The sequence below is a fragment of the Staurois parvus genome, unplaced genomic scaffold (assembly GCF_062004578.1).
Source record: "Staurois parvus isolate SC_StPar_1 unplaced genomic scaffold, SC_StPar_1.0 ptg000746l, whole genome shotgun sequence".
Lineage (NCBI taxonomy): Eukaryota > Metazoa > Chordata > Amphibia > Anura > Ranidae > Staurois > Staurois parvus.
The window spans coordinates 576,040-595,724 of record NW_028318542.1 but is presented as its reverse complement, the minus strand read 5'-3'; the positions used below and the strand labels follow the sequence as shown (position 1 = coordinate 595,724).

The 19,685-nt window shown below is 42.6% G+C and overlaps 1 protein-coding gene across 1 annotated transcript in view; it reads left to right on the top strand.

The window, feature by feature from the left end:
• Positions 1-515: 515 nt before the first annotated feature.
• LOC149445090 (mitochondrial 10-formyltetrahydrofolate dehydrogenase-like) overlaps positions 516-19,685 on the top strand; it is a 28,183-nt gene continuing 9,013 nt past the window's right edge. Inside the window, exons 1-6 of the mRNA XM_089654227.1 lie at positions 516-683; positions 4,919-5,006; positions 6,736-6,829; positions 7,422-7,521; positions 11,520-11,618; positions 12,130-12,295. Coding sequence (XP_089510353.1) covers positions 516-683; positions 4,919-5,006; positions 6,736-6,829; positions 7,422-7,521; positions 11,520-11,618; positions 12,130-12,295 — 715 coding nt within the window. The remainder of the gene's footprint in view (positions 684-4,918; positions 5,007-6,735; positions 6,830-7,421; positions 7,522-11,519; positions 11,619-12,129; positions 12,296-19,685) is intronic.

Here is a 19,685-nt window from a genome sequence, read left to right as displayed (position 1 = left end):
CATACATGTCACTATACACAGTGCAGCACACGTACAGCTCAGTACACTGTCCATGCATGTCACTATACACAGTGCAGGTCAGCACATTGTTCATGCATGTCACTATACACAGTGTAGCACACATACAGCTCAGTACTGTCCATACATGTCAGAAAGTGTCTGAGAACATGTGAATGTGTGAGGAGCAATGCCTCATGGGAAGTGCCACGCCTACTCAAAGCTGATAGGCGGCAGAAAAGGGGGCGGGGCTTGATCTAAGTTCATCTTGAGAGGCAGCCAATCAGGTGCGTGGCGCGCAAGCTGAGCTCTTGAGGCTCAGTCTGCAATTGGCCAACTACAGGGCGGTTGGGTTTGGGTGCGCTCCGTGTAAGAAAACAAATCGCGCCCACTTTCATGTCTTCCTACATCAATGCTTGCGGCCGCATAGAGAGAAGAAAGCGAATAGTCACTACAGGAAGGAGCGGGAACTTACGGAAACCGAGTCGGTCATTTTTAATAAGGTACATGAGAAAACCATGGGGGGAGCTAGTGGAGTGCTGAGGCCTCCTGGGCTCCGCCTTGCATCCCACCCACAAACCTTCTCAGCTCTGACGCTGCTCATCGATGAGGACGGCGATCATACCGAAATTCTTCCCCGTCAGCTGCAGCGTGGGGGAAGGGGCGGGGACTCCAAGGCTGTTAAGGCAAGAAAACATAGGCCACGCCTACTCAACCTCACGGCACTCGGCGTTCCAGGGACGACCAGCGATCAGCAGACAGGGACGACCAGCGATCAGCAGACAGGGACGACCACGGCTCTCAGGTAGGGACAGGCTTGCAGGGTCTTGGCTGTGGGGTCTGTTTATTGTGAACTGCCTTGTTTAACCACTAGCCTACAGGGCACTTATACCCCCTTCCTGCCCAGGCCAATTTCCAGCTTTCAGCGCTTTCGCACTTTGAATGACAATTGTGCGGTCATGCAACATTATACCCATATGAAATTTTTATAATTTTTTTGTGACAGAGCTTTATTTTGGCGGTATTTAACCATTTGCCGCCCGCCCTATGGCCGAATAGCGGCCAGCAAATGTCATCAGCGTTCCAGGTGGACGCCATATGGCGTCCTCCTGCACATGCGCAGATTGCGCTCTTGCAGAGCTGTGCAGCGGCACGATCTGTCACTGGCCGTGTAACTCGGACACGGCCGATGACAGATCTGAGTATTGGTCCCTGTTGCCGGTACCATGTGACCTGCTGTGATCAATCACAGCAGGTCACATGACAATTGTATACAATGGATGGCTTCATTCATGCCATCCATTGTATACTACTGTCTAGCTGTGAATGGTCACAGCTAATCACATGCACATGTCATGTGATTAGCTGTGGCCAAATCACAGCTAAGCACAAAAAAACAAAACAAAAAAAAAAACCCTGAATGAATCGATGTCATTCAGATAAATGCTTGCTTATAGCAAAGTAATTCTTTGCTATAAGCAAATTGTGTAAAAAAAAAAAATACTGATCACTTACCCAAAGTAGTACAATGTTACTATGGTAACATTGTACTACTTTGGTCATAGTGAAATACGAAAAAAAAAATCTTAAAAAAAAGAAAACGAATTTAATAAAAAATAAAAAAATAAATATTTTTTTTTTTTCATACTGTCATTAGTCAGTGTCCCTGATCTCCGCCATGCCAGTTATATTAAGACGCTGTACTGCACTGGTGACATTATGTAAAAAAAAAATAGTGAAAATCATTTTTTTAATTTTTTCATTTTCTGAAAAATTACGGCAAAAAAAATACAACTTAAAAAACTTGCCATTCCTCTTATGAAGTATGTCGGACTGTCTGCTTTGCAAAAAGGGGTCATTTGGGGATATCTGTACTGTTCTGACATTTGGGGGATATCTGTACTTTTCTGACATTCTTGGACCTCAAGAAATTAGATTGGCCGTCAGAACTTCAGGATTGATCAATATTCAGATCTATACCATAGTTTGTGAACTCTATAACTTTCCTACAGACTAAATAATACATCCTAATTTGGGTTATTTTCACCAAAGACATGTAGCAGAATACATCTTGGCCTAAATGTATGAAGAACAATGACATCCCCAGTGACACCAATACAGTGATCAGTGCAAAAAAAAAAACACTGACACTGTACTAATGGCACTGGGGAGGAAGGGGTAAACTTTATTATTCAGTGAAAGGGTTAACTGTGTGAGGGGAGTGTTTTACTAGGGGGCGGGGGTGTGTACTGCAGGGAACACCACTGATCGGGAGAGATAAACTCTTGTCTCCCGATCAGCCTGTCAGGAGCTGTCAGGGAACTGACAGAAAGCACAGCTACTGCAGCTGTGCTCTCTATCACTGATTGCCGCTAATCGCCGGGACATAGCTGGTAACGACTGACATCCACGGCCGTGATCGGCGGGACAGGTAGGGCCTCGTGCGCGCCCCCCTACCTGTTTTGAAAACAAACGCCTGGGCGGCATGTGGTTAGACGACCCACGCTCAACATGTTTTTGGCTCACATATTTTTCATTGCTTATTCACAATCAAAGTAAAAAACTTAAGACCGACAAACACTGTATACTGTAAACAGTACATATTAATCCTGGCCCCTTCTCTGCATTTTCTATGCTGTGCATTCAAAGCCTCTCTTTTCTTTCTATAGTCTGTTACACTGTACATTATACTTTTGACCCATTCTCTGTATACTGAATGTTGTACGTTGTACTCCTGACCATTTTTCTGTATAGTCTTTATTGTACATTAAAAAGCTATGTTTCACATTACACTTCTGACCTCTTCTCAGCATATTCTGATTCTTTGATATGAAGGGCTTATGGAGCTTCTATACTGTTCGCAAGTACGTCTCTTAGAGGCCCTCTTGGCTGATCCCTCTCCTAGGTCGATCGCTGTGTAAAGAGATCGCTTCTTAGAGTTCGAAAACGAAGAGTTGGAACTCTGCACTGCTGTCCCGTCGGTGTGCCCAGTCTCGACTGTAAAATGGGGAAGAAGGTATACCCCTTTACGGAGGATAGACAGCAGGACCTTTTTGCCCGGAGTATCAGCTTTACAGCCAATCAGCCCTTTTATCCTTGATCCATAGAAAAATAGACAGACAAATATTTAGATAGATCCAAACCAGGCATCCGCTTTTACCAGAGAAAAAACTCAGACCAAATAATGTGCCAGAGAAGTAATCTACTCTGGCCAGAGCACAACACATGTAAAAAACACACAATACTGACAAGAACATTAGATGACACATGTTCAACATGTTTTTGGCTCACATATTTTTCATTTCTTATTCACAATCAAAGTAAAAAACTTAAGACCAACAAAAACACTGTGTACTCTAAACAGTATATGTTACTCCTGGCCCCTTCTCTGCATTGCATATGCTTTGCATTAAACTCCTCTCTTTTCTTTCTATAGCCTATGTTACACTGTACATTATACTTTTGACCCATTCCCAGTATAGTGTATGTTGTACGTTGTACTCCTGACCTTTTTTCTGTATGGTTTTGATTGTATATTAAAAAGCAATGATTCACATTACACTTCTGACCTCTTCTCAGCATATTCTGATTCTTTGATATGAAGGGCTTATGGAGCTTCTATACTGTTCGCAAGTACGTCTCTTAGAGGCCCTCTTGGCTTATCCCTCTCTACCTAGGAGAGGGATGGCTGTGTAAAGAGATCACTTCTTAGAGTTCGAAAACGTAGAGTTGGAACTCTGCACTGCTGTCCCGTCGGTGTGCCCAGTCTCGACTGTAAAATGGGGAAGAAGGTATACCCCTTTACGGAGGATAGACAGCAGGACCTTTTTGCCCGCAGTATCAGCTTTACAGCCAATCAGCCCTTTTATCCTTGATCCATAGAAAAATAGACAGACAAATATTTAGATAGATCCAAACCAGGCATCCGCTTTTACCACAGAGAAAACTCAGACCAAATAATGTGCCAGAGAAGTAATCTACTCTGGCTAGAGCACAACAGTGTTTTAGCACTGTGAAACCCTTTTTGAAAGATAAATAGTGTATTATATACACTATATTGTAAAAAGTATTGGGACACCCCTCCAAATCATTGGATTCAGGTGTTCTAATTACCTCCATGGCCACAGGTGTATAAAATCAAGCACCTAGGAATGCAGACTGCTTCTACAAGCATTTGTGAAAGAATGGGTCGCTCTCGGGAACTCAGTGAATTCAAGCGTGGTACTGTGATAGGTTGCCACCTGTGCAATAAGTCCATCCGTGAAATTTCCTTGCTACTAAATATTTAATGGTCAACTGTTAGTGGTATTGTAACAAAGTGGAAGCAACTGGGAATGACAGAAACTCAGCCACGAAGTGGTAGGCCACGTAAAATGACAAAGCGGGGTCAGCTAGAGTCATTAGCTAAAGACCTCCAAACTTCATGTGGCCTTCAGATTAGCACAACAATAGTGCGTATAGAGCTTAATGGAATGTGTTTCCATGGCCGAGCAGCTGCATCCAAGCCTTAAATCACCAAGTGCAATACAAAGCGTCGGATGCAGTGGTGTAAAGCATGTTGCCACTGGACTCTAGAGCAGTAGAGACATGTTCACTGGTGTGACAAATCACGTTTCTCTATCTGGAAATCTGATGGATGTGTCTGGGTTTGGCCAGGGGAATGGTACTTGCCTGACTGCATTGTGCCAAGTGTAATGTTTGGTGGAGGGGGATTATGGTGTAGGGTTGTTTTTTAGGGGTTGGGCTTGGCCCCTTAGTTCCAGTGAAGTGAACTCTTAAGGCGTCAGCATACCAAGACATTTTGGACAATTTCATGCTCCCATCTTTGTGGAAACAGTACAATATGATTTTTTTGCATGTCAGCATAATCTATTTTTTGTGGTTATGTCCTTATGACATTTCTATTATCTTTTTTTTTTAGGTTACTCCTCTTACAGCTTTAAAATTTGCTGAGTTGTCTGTAAAAGCAGGTGTACCCAAAGGAGTCATCAATATCCTGCCAGGGTCAGGTAATATTTTAAAACTTACATTCATAACACAAAAAAAATTAAAATTAGATATTAGATACTATGCTATAAAAGGTGCTTTCCTACTCAACAAATCCTACTCCAAAGAACCATGACTATCACAATCAATCTTTACAAACAGAAATTACACTCCTCCTATTTGTTCACATGGTACATGCTGTACGTATTATGATGTATTGCTTCTTCACTGATCACAAGACTTTTTTTTAAAGATTCCTATGTTTAACACATTTAGTTGGGAGCCTAAATTAGATCTAAACCCTCAATATATCACATTTAGTCAAATAAAATATTTTGTGTCATAATGATATGCCATAAGTTTTTTTTTTTTTAATACTGTTTTCACATTTTTTTATCTCATGCTCATGGCAGGATTCCTGAAAGCTGCATATTTAAAAAAACTGAAAACAGCTCATGAAATTAAATGTATATGTTAAAATTTGTGTTACATTTGTTTTTTTGATGATGTGATAATGCTGTTAACAATGAAAAAAGTCACAACATCTGACCAGTACAATACAAAATTGAAAGCATATGTTGTCAGTATAGTTTAAGAACTAGGTGTCAGTGCCTGGTCAAATGATGAACATTAAGAAATGAAAAGATGGATGGCGGTCAGTCTAACAACTAGCAGATGATGGAAAGAGGAGAGGCTTTAGCTGTTAAAGCATAAAATATATTTTAATTTAATTGGAGGGTAGGATGTCAATTGAAGGGTCACTGGTTAACAGTCTGGTTTGAAAAAAATGGGTATATTGAAAACAGTGTAATATCATTTGTTGGGTATCTGTAGTTTGAAATAGATTTTAGTAATTGGGTCTAAATCTCATTTATGTTAATATCTACATTGCCAGTTCTTAGAGATGACTTCACGTTCATCCATAAAGTGCATGTTTGACATTGGTAAAAAAGGCCTACAGTGTATAGATGTTAGAAGGCAGAAGGTAGCGGCTAATTCTTAACACCAGTGTCCTGTCATAACTGAAATATCAATTTTCAGTAGACAGAGAAAATATTGTTACTGAGGGGTAGAGTGATATACAGTAGAAACAGCAGCTGATCATGTTCCAATAGAAATAGAGGACCTAGTCATGGAAACGAGATTGAAGATGGGATGTATAGACAAAGCTGACTATGGACTGGAATGGGGGGAGGGGGTCACCTATAAAGTGCAGTTTCCCTTGACATGTAAAGTCCATGTGCTGCCAGTCATCACACATTTCTAACAAGTGTTAGACAAAAGGGTAGAGCTTAGTAGGAAGAGGCAGGGTTTAGCATATGCAGCCTCGGGGGCAGAATGTAGATGATGGGAAGGGGAGATTGCACTGCCATAGAAATAGTGTTTGGAAAGGTGTTGCAGCACATGGGTTTGGAAAATGTTTAGTATTTAAATGATACTGATCATTCAGATCTAGAAGGACAGAAATCTTAAATTCACGGAGTCCCTTTTAATTTAAATATGATTACATTTAAACATTGTGTGCCAAAATGTTTAAACACTCTTTTTCAGGTTCTATTATTTGAAGACTACAGTATTGGTTTACCTACTCCAGCTATTGCGAAAACATATGGGAATAGCACCATGGAATACATAATTAAGCAGCTTAGCTAAGGACACACATTTGCACACATCTTTATTTAATATTCACAATACTTTTTGGTCAAAAGGCCTCCCTTTGACATATAGATTAACTTATTTTTCTATTTAAAGGTGGTTTGGTAGGACAGCGGTTGTCTGAGCACCCGGATATTCGCAAACTTGGCTTTACTGGGTCCACACCAATTGGCAAACAGATTATGAAAAGGTATTTTTTGTGAATTTTCTTTTTTTCATACAAGTTTGTAACAGTCAATCGTTATTATTTATTATTAGCTTGTAAACAGGCTCCTATGCCTAACCTCAGATTTATGAGCATAGTGTGATAAATCAAACAAGTAAAAAATAATATTATAATAACAGGAATTTACTTAGTTTGGTTTAAAGATATATATATATATATGATAAAATACATAAATAGAGCATCATTGTAGTCCAGGGGAGCCTGTAATTTAATTTAAAATTCCTGGAAGCAGCAGTCCTCTTTTCCCAGGCACTTTGAGTAAACTCAACTACGGTAATCTTTGTCTTCCTCCCATATGCTGTATATACCTTTCCTATTCTGGGGCCTCCTTGTCTCCTGCTGGAAACTAGGTATAACTAGTTTCACCAAATAATGGTATCAGGAGACAAGGAATGTAAGCATATAGTAAGGTCAGAGGTCATAGGTAACAAGAGTAATCAAACCATACTGTATAAATATAAACTACTACTAGGTTTAACTATTAAAACCCTATATTACACAACTTATATGTTATATATTAGTGTATTCATGTACAGTTACTCTTGTGTCTATACAGTTGTGCTGTCAGCAATCTAAAAAAGGTTTCACTGGAACTTGGTGGGAAATCTCCTCTAATCATCTTTAACGACTGTGATCTTGACAAGGCTGTAAGAATGGTGAGAAGATTTACTAATGAAACAGTATGTTCTTGTTCCAGATATTAGACTGAGAAATTTGCAATCTGTAAAGAGAAGAAACTAAATATGAAATAAAAATATGTTTGGTTATTTGTTACAGTGAACCTAGATCAACCACTTTTGCCGCTGCCACTAAAATAGACCAGCACCTTGTGGAGTCTGATCAGCTACATCTGCACTGCTACTTTCAACTTGCATTTACGGCAAAGTGCAGGTTCTGTGTGAGGCAAAAGTAGTGATTGGTGAAGTCAAGTAGCTAATTAGTGTTTCCACTGCAGACAGAGATAACCCTCAGTTGAGAGATGGAAATGGCAGCGAGCAAACAGTCAATCAGACTCTGGAAGAGCACTAAATATCTCAAAGGAAGTAGGACCACCATGCTTTTATGGCAGCAGCAATGAGTACTAGTAGAGAGTCCTTTTTTGAGAGTATGTATTGGAAACCTGTAAATATAAAATATGAAAACTCCATCCTGACTTTGATTTAAAGGTACATTAACCTGATTCTTGTTTAGTACCTAGTGAATCACTGGGCTAAAACAAGCATGCAGGAAAAGAGCTTTTCTCTCTCTTTCATTAATTGTTATTGAAATTATCACGAAAGAGACATAAACATGGATTTTGAAATCTTTAACAAGTCAGAACTGTGATCAGTAATACAGAAAGGTAGTGGCTGCTCAAAATTGGTAATTTCTTTCAACGTTTTCTAGAAAGAAATTAACATTTTATTCTTTCAGAGCAGAGCGGAAAAGTTAAGAGGGTAATGGTGGAAAAAGTAAATAATTTAGAGCTGTAGGGGAAAGAGGTTTGATTCTACTTTGGGTAATGTATCTGGAAGGATCAGTATTATACTACATTGGAAGCAATAACTAATTTATGATCATTTATGATGATGTAAGGAGGGACTCTACCAGACTCTGAAGTAAGGGCTACTCTGCAGATTCTGATGTAAGGGGACACTCTGCCATACTCTGATGTAAGGTAGTGGACACTGATGTGAACATGGCACTCATCTCAACTGCTACACTCCATATGTTGTTTTGTTTATTGCGTACACCTGACCCATGTGCTCTGTACATTTTGCATTGATATACAGTAAATAGACCTGATCAAGATGTTCATTGTCTCAACAGTTGCTAGTTTTAATGAAATTCTTCTTTATAGTAGGCTCAGTAAGGCAGTCTAAACATTAGTCATTTTTTATTTGTACAACAGCAGGTTGAAAAACAAAATCTAGATTCCCACATCCACGGCATTCGACGTGGATGGAGGAATCACTCCTATTGAGGTATTGTGTTCTGACAGCAGAGAGACTTCTCTGCTGCCAAAATATGCTGATAGGTGCTGCCGCCTTTAACTCATGTGGACATTTTCCTAAAGGCTGGTTGTACAGAAGTCGATCGGTACACTGCCCTACAAACTGCTGATCCCTCTCTGCTCTACTAACCCCTATCCTCTGACTTGCTGACCCCCAGTACCTCCAGTGCACTCTGCTATTGATTCCTGTTTTTGTACATTGCCGCCGACATGTTTTACTGCACCCCCACATCATACTGGCTAGATCCAGCCCAGATTTCCTTTAAAATGAAAACATGTCAAATACGGTAAAGGATAGCAGGACCTTGACTATATGTATCATATAATGGCAGACTTTTGGCACTTAACTTGTATTTCTCTGAGAAATATACAGTTCATACAGTATATAGCAGGCATCACTAAGTGGCGGACCACGGTCTGCAAACGAACCGAATGACAATCCTATACGGACCTCCGCTCCGACACTTAGCAGCCTGGATGTACTCTGCAGCTGATATCCCCCCCCCACCCACGCCGCAGCTGAGCTACCGCTTCCGCCACAACATTCATTATAGAAGGCAGAAGGCACAGCATGTCCAGCCAGCGGGCGGGAGCTATCCAACTTTTCAAGTTAACAAGCCGGTGGTTGGTTGCTAGGCATTCCTAGCAAGCACTCACCTGCCTGTTAACATGAAAAGCATGTCCCACATGTCCCACCCTCTGTCCAGGCATGCCGTGCCTTCTACCTGCTGTGTAAGGTAGGATCGAAAAGGAAGGTTGTGAATGGCAGGGGGGAAATATAAGGGCGGGGGCATTCATATAAAGGGGACTTGGCTGCAAGGAAGGAAGGTGGGAGCTGTGAAGGGGTAACAGTATACAAAAAAGGAGAGTTTTAAAGGGGACTGGGTGTGCAAGAGCAGGCTGAGATGCAAGTAAGGGGGGTCTGCAAAGGGTACTGGGTGCAAGTAAGGGGGGCTGTGAAGTGGACTGGAGTACAAGGAAGGGGGGCTGTGAGGTGGACTGGAGTACAAGGAAGGGGGGTTGTAAAGGCGGCAGGGGTGCAAGGAAGGGAGGAAATGTAAAGGAGACTGAGATGTAAGTAAGGAGCGGCTGTAAAGGGGCTGGGGTACAAAAAAGGGGGGCTGAGAAGAGGACTTTGGTGCAAGGAAGGGGGGTTGTGAGGACCCGGGTGCAAGGAAGAAGGGGCTGTGAAGGGGGCTGAGATGTAAGTAAGGGGGCCTGTAAAGGGGAATGGGGTGCAAGAAAGGGGGGCTGTGAAAGGGACTTGGGTGTATGTGGGGGGGGGGCTATGAAGGGGACTGAGATGCAAGTAACATTGTAAAGAGGACTGGGGTACAAGGAAGGGGTGCTGTGAAGTGGACTGGGGTGCAAGGAAGGGGGGTTGTAAACGGGACTGGGGTGCAAGGAAGGGAGGAACTGTCAAGGGGACTGGGGTGCAAAAAAGGGGGGCTGTGAAGAGGACTTCGGTGCAAGGAAGGGAGGCTGTTAAGAGGACTGGGTTGCAAGAATTGGGGGCTGTGAAGGAGACTGAGATGTAAGTAAGGGGGAAGGGGGGGCTGTAAAGGGGACTAGGCTGCAAAGAAGGGTGGCTGTGAAGGGGACTGGGATACAAGGAAAGGGGGGCTGTGAAGGGGACTGAGATGCAAGTAAGGGGGCTGTAAAGGGGACTGGGGTTCAAGGAAGGGGGGCTGTGATGGGGACTGGGATTTAGGTAAGGGGGCGGTGATGTAAAAGGGTGACAGAGGACGCTCATGTGAAGGGGAGGGGGACTGTGATGTGAGGTGGTGGCTGAGGACACTGATGTAAAGGTGGGGGGGGGGGGGTTGTGATGTGAAGGGGAGACAAAGGATAATTAAATAAAGGAGGCAGTGTGATGTAATATGGGGGGATTTGAATGCAAAGAAGGGCTTTGATGTAAAGACGTGGTTCAGCTATCTTAAAGGTGGTACTGTGGTATAAAGTGGGGCTGTTATGCGAAGAGGGCTGTGATGTAAAGGGGAATCTGTAATGTAAGAGGGTGGGGCAGTGATATGAAGAACCCGAATCATAGCACAAACATAAGACTCGGACCTCTGCTGGATGAAAGTTTTAATAATCAGATCTCCATGAATTTTAATTCAATATCCCTGGTATATAGTATAATAATGAGGCTTTTAACTCCCAACCCTAACATCTGTTGATTCTGCAAGTTTGGCCCTTTCTGCAGCACTTTCTTTGGAGAGCTGGAAAGCTACAAAAGTCTTTCCTAATTTGTAGCAGAGTTGTCACCCTCCCCTTGCAGCACCTTCACAGAAGCCTGCTGCATGATATAAACACGTTGGTGTTCACAAAAGCCACAGTCCGGCAACGGGCTCTAGCATGGAGGAGTGACCTGTGCACCCACAAGTGCTTGCCTAGCTGCCATGTAGAAATACACATTAAATGAGGAACAAAAAGGTATCTATGTGCTAAATGTTTAATAAGCACATAAATAACAGTATTGGTCTGTCTATTCACTTTCAAGTATTTTGATGCATTACATACACTGTATATTTATTCTTTATGTTGGAACTAAAGTTGTAATGCTCAAGAAATACAAATAACAGAAAAATATCCATCTATATCAATTGCATAGACAATGTTTAGCCTTTATTATTTAGTACTTTACTCTTGTGTTTGTAGGGTATGGGAGCTGTGTTTTTCAACAAGGGTGAAAACTGCATTGCAGCAGGCAGACTGTTTGTTGAAGAATCTATACATGATGAATTTGTAAAACGCGTGGTAAGTCAGTTGCATGTCATAAGGTCTTACAGTATGTAAAGTTTAGTAAACTGCATTCTCATATACAACGTACAGTATAATTTATTTACAGTATAATTTATTCAGGAAACATTTATATACTTGAACCACCCAAATAATGAATTGCATAAAATGTTTATTTAAACCTACCTGGTCTCATTTGCAAAAATAACCAAAACACTATACGGGGCATTGGTGAGTAGAGTTTTGTGATCAATAGCGGCTTGTGAAACTGCATCATTCACTGATACGTTTTGTTATATAAAATCTGATGGGTTGTAGTGCTGTGCATGCCATCATTTCCAGTTGCACTATTGTACTTGAAAGAATGTCTTAGCTCTAATCTTTATTTCTAACCTAGAAGAGTTTATCTAACAAGTTTATCTTATATGTAAATTATCTTATGTTTATCTTATATGTAAATTATCGAGGGCACTTAAGAAGTAAAAGGGAATGTATGGAACATATTACCAAGCCTATGCTAATTGTGTAGGTAGAAGAAATTAAAAAGATGAAGATCGGTGACCCTCTGGACAGATCTACAGATCATGGTCCACAAAACCACAAGGCCCATCTGGACAAACTGCTGGAGTACTGTGAAACTGGAATGAAGGAAGGAGCCACCCTGATTTATGGAGCCAGACAGGTGCCTCGTCCAGGTACTTACAGAGAAAAGCCGTGAAAGAAATTCTAGATGATGCTGAAAACAATCATTAAGGTGTATCTCTAGCAGGGGCGGACTGACCATCTGGAAACTCGGGCTCTGCCCGAGGGCCCGGGGTCAATAGGGGGCCCCATGAGATGCCTCTGATACCTTTTTCATAGGCTTTTTTGAGTTTGGGCAAGGACACAGGGGCCCCATGATCCCCTATTGTCCAGGGGCCCCATGAGTTTTCAGTCTGCCCCTGATCTCTAGCTAAAATCTTTGTATTTTATTAAGGAATACAGCAATGTGGTCAATTCTTAGACTTTCCTGTTATACTGTCACCTTCAAGAAGTTGGGACACTAGCAAATGAATGTTAAGTCAGCCCTTTTATAACAATCATGCCTCATTTTTTGCTAGTGTCTTTGAGGTTAGACACCTTTGCTACAGCTCAAGATGCTCCGTACACCGTAGATATTTTTGGTGACTTAAAAAATGCTACTTGAGATAGTTTCTACACAACAGCAATGGTTTTGGAGGCCTTAGTGGGACTCCACTGGACTGGAAGATTGCAGAGCTAATCTGAAATTTTGACTTTTGGGCACTGGGCTCTGCATTGTGAAAAACAACCAAACACTTGTTTATGTTCAAATATTTAGTGCTTAATGTAAATGCTCACATAAAACAAAGCCTCCCAAAGTCTCTGTTGTTATAGCCAAGTGGAAAGAGTGATCCTGCAGCTCCTAGTTCCAGATCTGGGACCGATCCAGTCCAGGTACATTAAAGAGAACAAAATTGCAATAGATCAGTAAAAGAGTATCACATTTATTGGTAAAAATAGCACTATCTATCTAGTCGTATCCAACCCTTGGCGATTGCATGGACTGTCACTCGTGACTTTTTTCATGAATTCTCTTAGCAATTATTTTACAGGGTAGGTTGCCAGGTCTTTCCCCAATCCCTACCATGCAGGAGATCCTGCATGGCCAGGGATGAAACTAGGGACAATTGAGACAGAAGCCAATTAACCTACCAGCTTGTCTTTGGAGCGTGGGAGGAAACCGGAGTACCTGGAGGAAACCCACGCGAGCACAGAGAGAACATGTAAACTCCATGCAGGAGGCGCCATGGTTGGGAATTGAACCCATGACCCATTTACTGCACAGCAGACATGCTAACCACTAAGCCACTGTGCCGCCCTAAAAATAGCACACTTACATCAAATTTGCCTGCATCCAGCTCTTAGTGCAGAAGTAAACCTTAATGTAAGCATGCTATTTTTTTTACCAATAAATTAGATATTCTTTTACTGATCTCTACCACCTTGCAACTTTCTCTTTTGGGCTCTGCATTATGGCATTTTTACAGACCACTGTGCATTGGTTAAGTAGCAGCGTGTTCTCCAAGCCCAGAGCTGTGGCAACACCTCTGATATGAGTCAGTCTTTATGGATTCACAAAGTAAATAAAGCTGGTCGGACTGAAACACTGAGGGCTAGCTCACAGTTGGTACACTATTTTAAAAATTCTCATACTGCCATCTTACAGTGGTAATTGTTAAGGGTGAGGGAACTGAGTGTTGACATCACCTGCTAGGTGGAGTTGTGCGTGTGACACCATTCAACTAGTCTAAAGGAAGTCACTTCCCGGCTGCTGCTGCTCATGGATCAACCACTCTCCAGTATCATTCCACTGCCCATCTACTGTGACTTTGTCACCAGTGACCCATTTCAGCATCAGATGCTTAGATTTACTACTAAGCAAGGCCATTCCTCACTTTGGGCCTAGTTGTTTTCCACTTTACTGTGCAATAAGCAAAAGACAAACAGAAGGCAGTCTCAGTGCAGCAATCTCAGCCTATACTTCTCCATTGTTCCTAGGAGCGACTTGGTATCTCCAGAAGGTTACACCTGTAACCTAGATCCTATACATATATAGGGCCATCCTCATCAAAATCCTAAATTGCTTGGCAGCGTAAGACTGAGACCAGCCATATGTCCACAAGATCTTTAGTATTCATGTGAATAATTAATGTAGCAAACTGCTCACAGAGGCTCTAATCGTGCTCTGGCACCATCCAGGACAGAATCTAATTTCAACCTTATTGAACTTCTGCCTCTGGGTGTGCCTGAGGTCCGTACTACCATCTATGATTCACATTCAGAATCCTTACAGTCTTTTACTGAGGAGACTGTATTTCTGCAAAACCACATGACTCAGATTGACAAAGAGTTCTTAATAATATGATTTTTGCAGTATGTTTAGTCTTGCAGTTGGAGGATCAGCCTACTGTTCCATGCATAGGGTCTTTTGATAAGGTGAAGGAGTTTTTCCTTTGAAATGTGTCTATTGATAAGTGGTATTTGTCATCCACCTTAACAAACATACCACCAAACAAGTTAATGATCTTACCTTCAGGGATTTCATCGACAGACAGTTGGATTCCCTACTTAGGTCTTAGTTTGAGTTCTCTGGAATACCTCTCCCTGTTGGCTTTGTCTCAGATTTGTGAATGCATGTCTTAGTGGATCAGATCTCTCACTCACTCCATCTCACTTACATTCCCTCTTGTCCTGAAGCTTTTTGAACAAATATCTGGAGCTCTGATGGTTTCTTTCAAGCATTCAAGCTTGTATCTTGCATGGGTGTATGGTCATTCAGATGCATAGCGTTCATTGACTTTGCATCTGACCTGCTGAGGATACACTTAAGGAGCATTTAAGGGTAGGTGTCTGTTTAGTTCTGCCCTTGACATTGTCATTACTGATAATTCACATCCATGCATGTCTCCCTAAGAGATACCATGACATCCTGCTAATTTTGATTTCCCTCTCCCTGAAGTGAAGGGTTAAAGGGCTTCTATTCTAGCCTGTGATGTAATTTGGTTGGTCTTTTTTCTATACATATATTGTCTATCCAAATTTCTTTCCCTGATATCAAGGGCTAGGTATTCTAGTCTTAGGCCTTTAATCAAATATATATTCTTTGTTGTGGACCACCTGCAATGTTGGTCCATGTTTTCATTCCCTCCTCAGCTAGTTTGTTATTCCACCTATTTTCTTTATAGCGGATGGTTGGTTGTCTTCCCCATCCCCTATTTGAGGTCCATCATTCTTCAGGTAACAGTTTCCTCTTACTGGCTGTTTCCTGTCCTGGACTGTAGCACTGGATTGATCTTTAATGCCCTCCCCTTGGGGTCATGGCAGTTTTTCATATTTTATAGAACCTGCTTTGTTTAGCCTTCATTCAAGTGTTTAACCCTCTCAGGTGCCCCTTGTATTATGATTTCTGGGTCTGTGAGAAGTCTGTGACTACTGCCCACCCATAGTTGGACTGCTTTTGGACATTCCAAATTAATTCACTACATTCCTGTGTTCCTTAAAAGACAATAAAGAAAAAAAATTTACTTACCGTAAAATGTTTTTCTTGCAGCCACTAGAGGACACAGGTCTCATTCCTGTTTTTTGCTGGCCTAATGCACTGCTTGCTCACAGGCATGAAGATTGAAGCTGGGTTTATACAGGGGTCAGCCTAACATTTTTGTTTTCCATTGTCATAACTTCCTTAAGGTGGTAGTATAATCCAAATGTCTACTAATTTAATATATTCCCGTGTCCCTCAATGGATTTCAAGTGAAAAAAAAGGAATTTTGATTTGCCTGTAAATTTCATATCTTGGATTACAGTACAGGACACAAGCTGAGTATTCATAGACCCTGGGTTTTAGAAGGTTTGTACCTTCAGGTGATAGGAAGTTAGAGGACAAACCCCATGGGCCCTTTCCCTTTAACCCTACTCCTCTTCACGAGTCCTCAGTTTTGTAGAAAGCAGTGCAGATTAACCACTTGCCGACCGCGCATAGCCGAAAGACGGCTTCACCGCGGCCGGCCAGTTCTGAGTGGACGTCATATGACGTCCTCCCAGAACGCGCTCTCCTGCGCGCCCCAGGGGGCGCGCACCCGGCGATCTCCGTGATCGCTGTGTCCTACGGACACAGCTGATCACGAGATGTGGTGAAAGGCCGATCCCACCGGCCTTTTACCACGTGATCAGCGGTGTCCAATGACACGCTGATCACAGGAAAATGCAAGTGCCGGTTCTCGGCTGCACTTTCCTCATGCTGTCAGATCGTGAGGAAAGTACTGCCGAGAACCGGCAGTTGTCAGAGCGGGGATCGGCACCGATCATCAGGGCACTGATGATCAGTGCCCTGATGATCGGTGCCCAGCAGTGACCCCCGCAAGTTCCGATCAGCGGTGCGCCCACTAGCCCCGCCCACCCATTCCCAGCAGTGCCCCCACCTGTGCCCAGCAGTGCCCCCACCTGTACCACTCTGCAGTGCCACCTACCTGTGCCCAGCAGTGCCACCTACATGTGCCCAGCAGTGCCACCCACCTGTGCCCACCCACCTGTGCCCACCAGTGCCACCCACCTGTGCCCACCCACCAGTGCTGTCCACCAGTGCCACCCACCAGTGCTGCCAGTCAGTGCCACCAGTCAGTGCCCAGGGGTTGTGCCAGTCAGTGCCGCCAGTCAGTGCCCAGAAGTGATGCCAGTCAGTGCCGTCTATCAGTACCCATCATCAGTGTCACCTATCAGTGCCGCCTATCAGTGCTGCATATCAGTGCCGCCTATCCGTGACCCCTAATTAGTGCTGTCTATCAGTGCCGCCTATCCGTGCCACCTCATTAGTACTGCCTATCAGTGCCCTTTAGTGCTGCCTATCAGTGCCCATCAGTGCTGCCTATCAGTGCCCATCAGTGCCGCCTCATCAACGCAAATCAGTGAAGGAGAAAAAATACCTGTTTGAAAAATTTTATAAAAGAAACAAATAAACTTTTTTTTTTTTTTCAAATTTTTTGCACTTTTTTTAATTTATAGCGCAAAAAGTAAAGCACCCAGTGGCGATTAAATACCACCAAAAGAAAGCTCTATTTGTGAGAAAAAAATGATCAAAATTTCATATGGGTACAATGTTGCATGACTGCGCAATTGTCAATCAAAGTGCGGCAGCGCTGAAAGCTGAAAATTGGCCTGGTAAGGAAGGGGGTATAAGTGCCTGGTAGGCAAGTGGTTAACCAAGGTATAGAGGGAAGGGTGTCCTGTGTCCTGTACTGTACTCCAATATATGGAATTTACAGGTAAATCAAAATTCCTCTTAACTTATTTGTGCAGTACAGGACACAGATTGAATATTCATATCCCTTGGCATCCTCAAGCAATAAATGAGAAAGGTGGGCAACAACTAGGCAACAAGGGTCAATAAACCCAATTTCAGAGTTCTACTACAAGAAAGTTGCGCCTGAAAAACAGCATCTGCAGAAGACTGGATATCCACCTGGTAGAGCTTTGAAAAGGTATAAAAAGAGCAGAAGGTGGTGGTCTTACAAAGCTGGGCAAAGAAACTCCAACTGACCTGGTGGATTGGGTGTGTAAAAGTGCAGGAGGAGCTTTGTCTTTGAGAGTGTACAAGCTCTAGCAATCGTGTCTTATTCATCAAGTGATGGTGAGCTTGGAAGCAGGATGTCACTTCAAGGTCTTGAGGAAAGGACAATAGGGAATCTGTCTTCCTGATTGAAGCTGTTGCTTTTAGGTAGACTCTTGTGGCTCTGACTACATCTAGGCAGTTGAGAGCAATTTTCTTTGGGTCCCTTGGAGCAAGGTGTAAATATGGTAGGACTATGCTTTAAATAAGGTGGAAGATTGATGCTGCCTTAGGCAGAAAAGATGGTCTTGGGCCTAAGACATGTCATTGTGAAGAATGAGGAATCCCCCTTTACAAGAGAGAGCTGCCAAATCCAAGACACGTCTGACACATGTGATAGTGACCAGAAAAGCCACCTTGCAGGAAAGGTAATCTAAGGGAATATCCTTGGGCAGAGAGAATCAAGTTCATTTCCAAGGAAGGACACAGAATGCTACAAATGGGATCTTGATCCAAAGTTTTATTAAGGAAAAGGCCAAAGGTTTTTGTAAAAGAATGGACAAGCCCAAAACATGTTCTTTCAGAGTTTTTAAGGACAAGTTCCGGTCAAAACCTGATTGTAGGAAGGCCAGAATGAAAGGCACACAGACATCTCTGGGACTGAGGTGCTTTTGTTCACACCAGGAAAAGAAGGATTTCCAGGTACTTTCTGGAAGTGGCTCTTCTTGCTTTTAGCAAGGTATGACAGACTCAGAGACTCCTTTATCTCTTAAGACCTGGGCTTTAACAGCCATACTATTGAAGCAGGATAAATGCATAAGGCCCTGAGACAAATCTGGCCTGTTGGAAAGAGGCCAGGTGTCATGTCCTAGGAGTATGTCTGTTTACCAGGTTCTTCTTGTCCAGTTTGGTGCAATGAGAATCACCATCTTCTCTTGCTCTGTCTTGTGGATCAGATGAGGTAGAATTCACTTAGGGGGGAAAAGGCCTAGATTAGCCTGAACTGAGACCAGGGGATTATCAAGGCATCCAATGCCAGCACTAGGGTGCCTTGGTCCTGCTGTTTTTATTGATAGATTAGGTTCTGTGGGGTTTTACCTACTCTATTTGTGTGTGCATGTCTAAGTTTTATTGAAATTTAAATTGTAATTTACGGATTGGGGTAGATTCAGAGATATATACTTTTAAGAATGTATGTATGTGTCCGGGGAGTTGTTTTTATTTTATTTGTATGAGTAGTGCCGTTGATCGGCATAGGCTGTTCAATGGCGCTAGTTCACCAAGTCCATTGCTGTGAGTTCTGCATAGCAGTTCCTGTGTTCCCGTTAATTGTTTCTGCGCATCCATGGTAACCATCAGGAAGGGTGTGTATATGTAGTGTGGTGTGCCTTAGGATTGCATGACTCTGAGGAAATCAAATCAGGAGGCAACACATTAGGTGGGAGTCTCCGGGACATCATCATGCTGTTCAGAGTTCTTGGAGACTGCTGATCCCAGGCTGCAGGGGAATCGGGTCAGGCAGATGTTCCGGAGACCAGTGACTTTGTTTTTACTTGTGTCAACCTTGATGTTTTACATGTGAATGTTCTGATCATTTATATTTTAATAAATTAACACAATAGAGAGCACTATGGAAATGTCCCAAATTAAATTGGGGAAAGGCACAGCCTCAAATGAGGCTACCATGAGGCCTAGAATTCTCATAGAAACTCTCATTGTGGAATGTCTCTTTGACCTTAATTCTCAAGCATGAGCTCTGAAAAAGAGAGGATTTTCTTCTCTGGAAGGAAAACATTTACAGACTAATGTATTCTCGGGGCAGAAAAGGCTGGAGAGAAGATTTTTGGAAATTGATCATCCAAAGAAAAGCCTGGAGCATCTGAATTGTACTGTGGACATTTGCAGACAGCTGGAAGGGACATGAGTCCTTCAGGAGAGGGTCATCCATTTAACCTGTTGCCCTGAGTTCTGAGAAGGGCAAG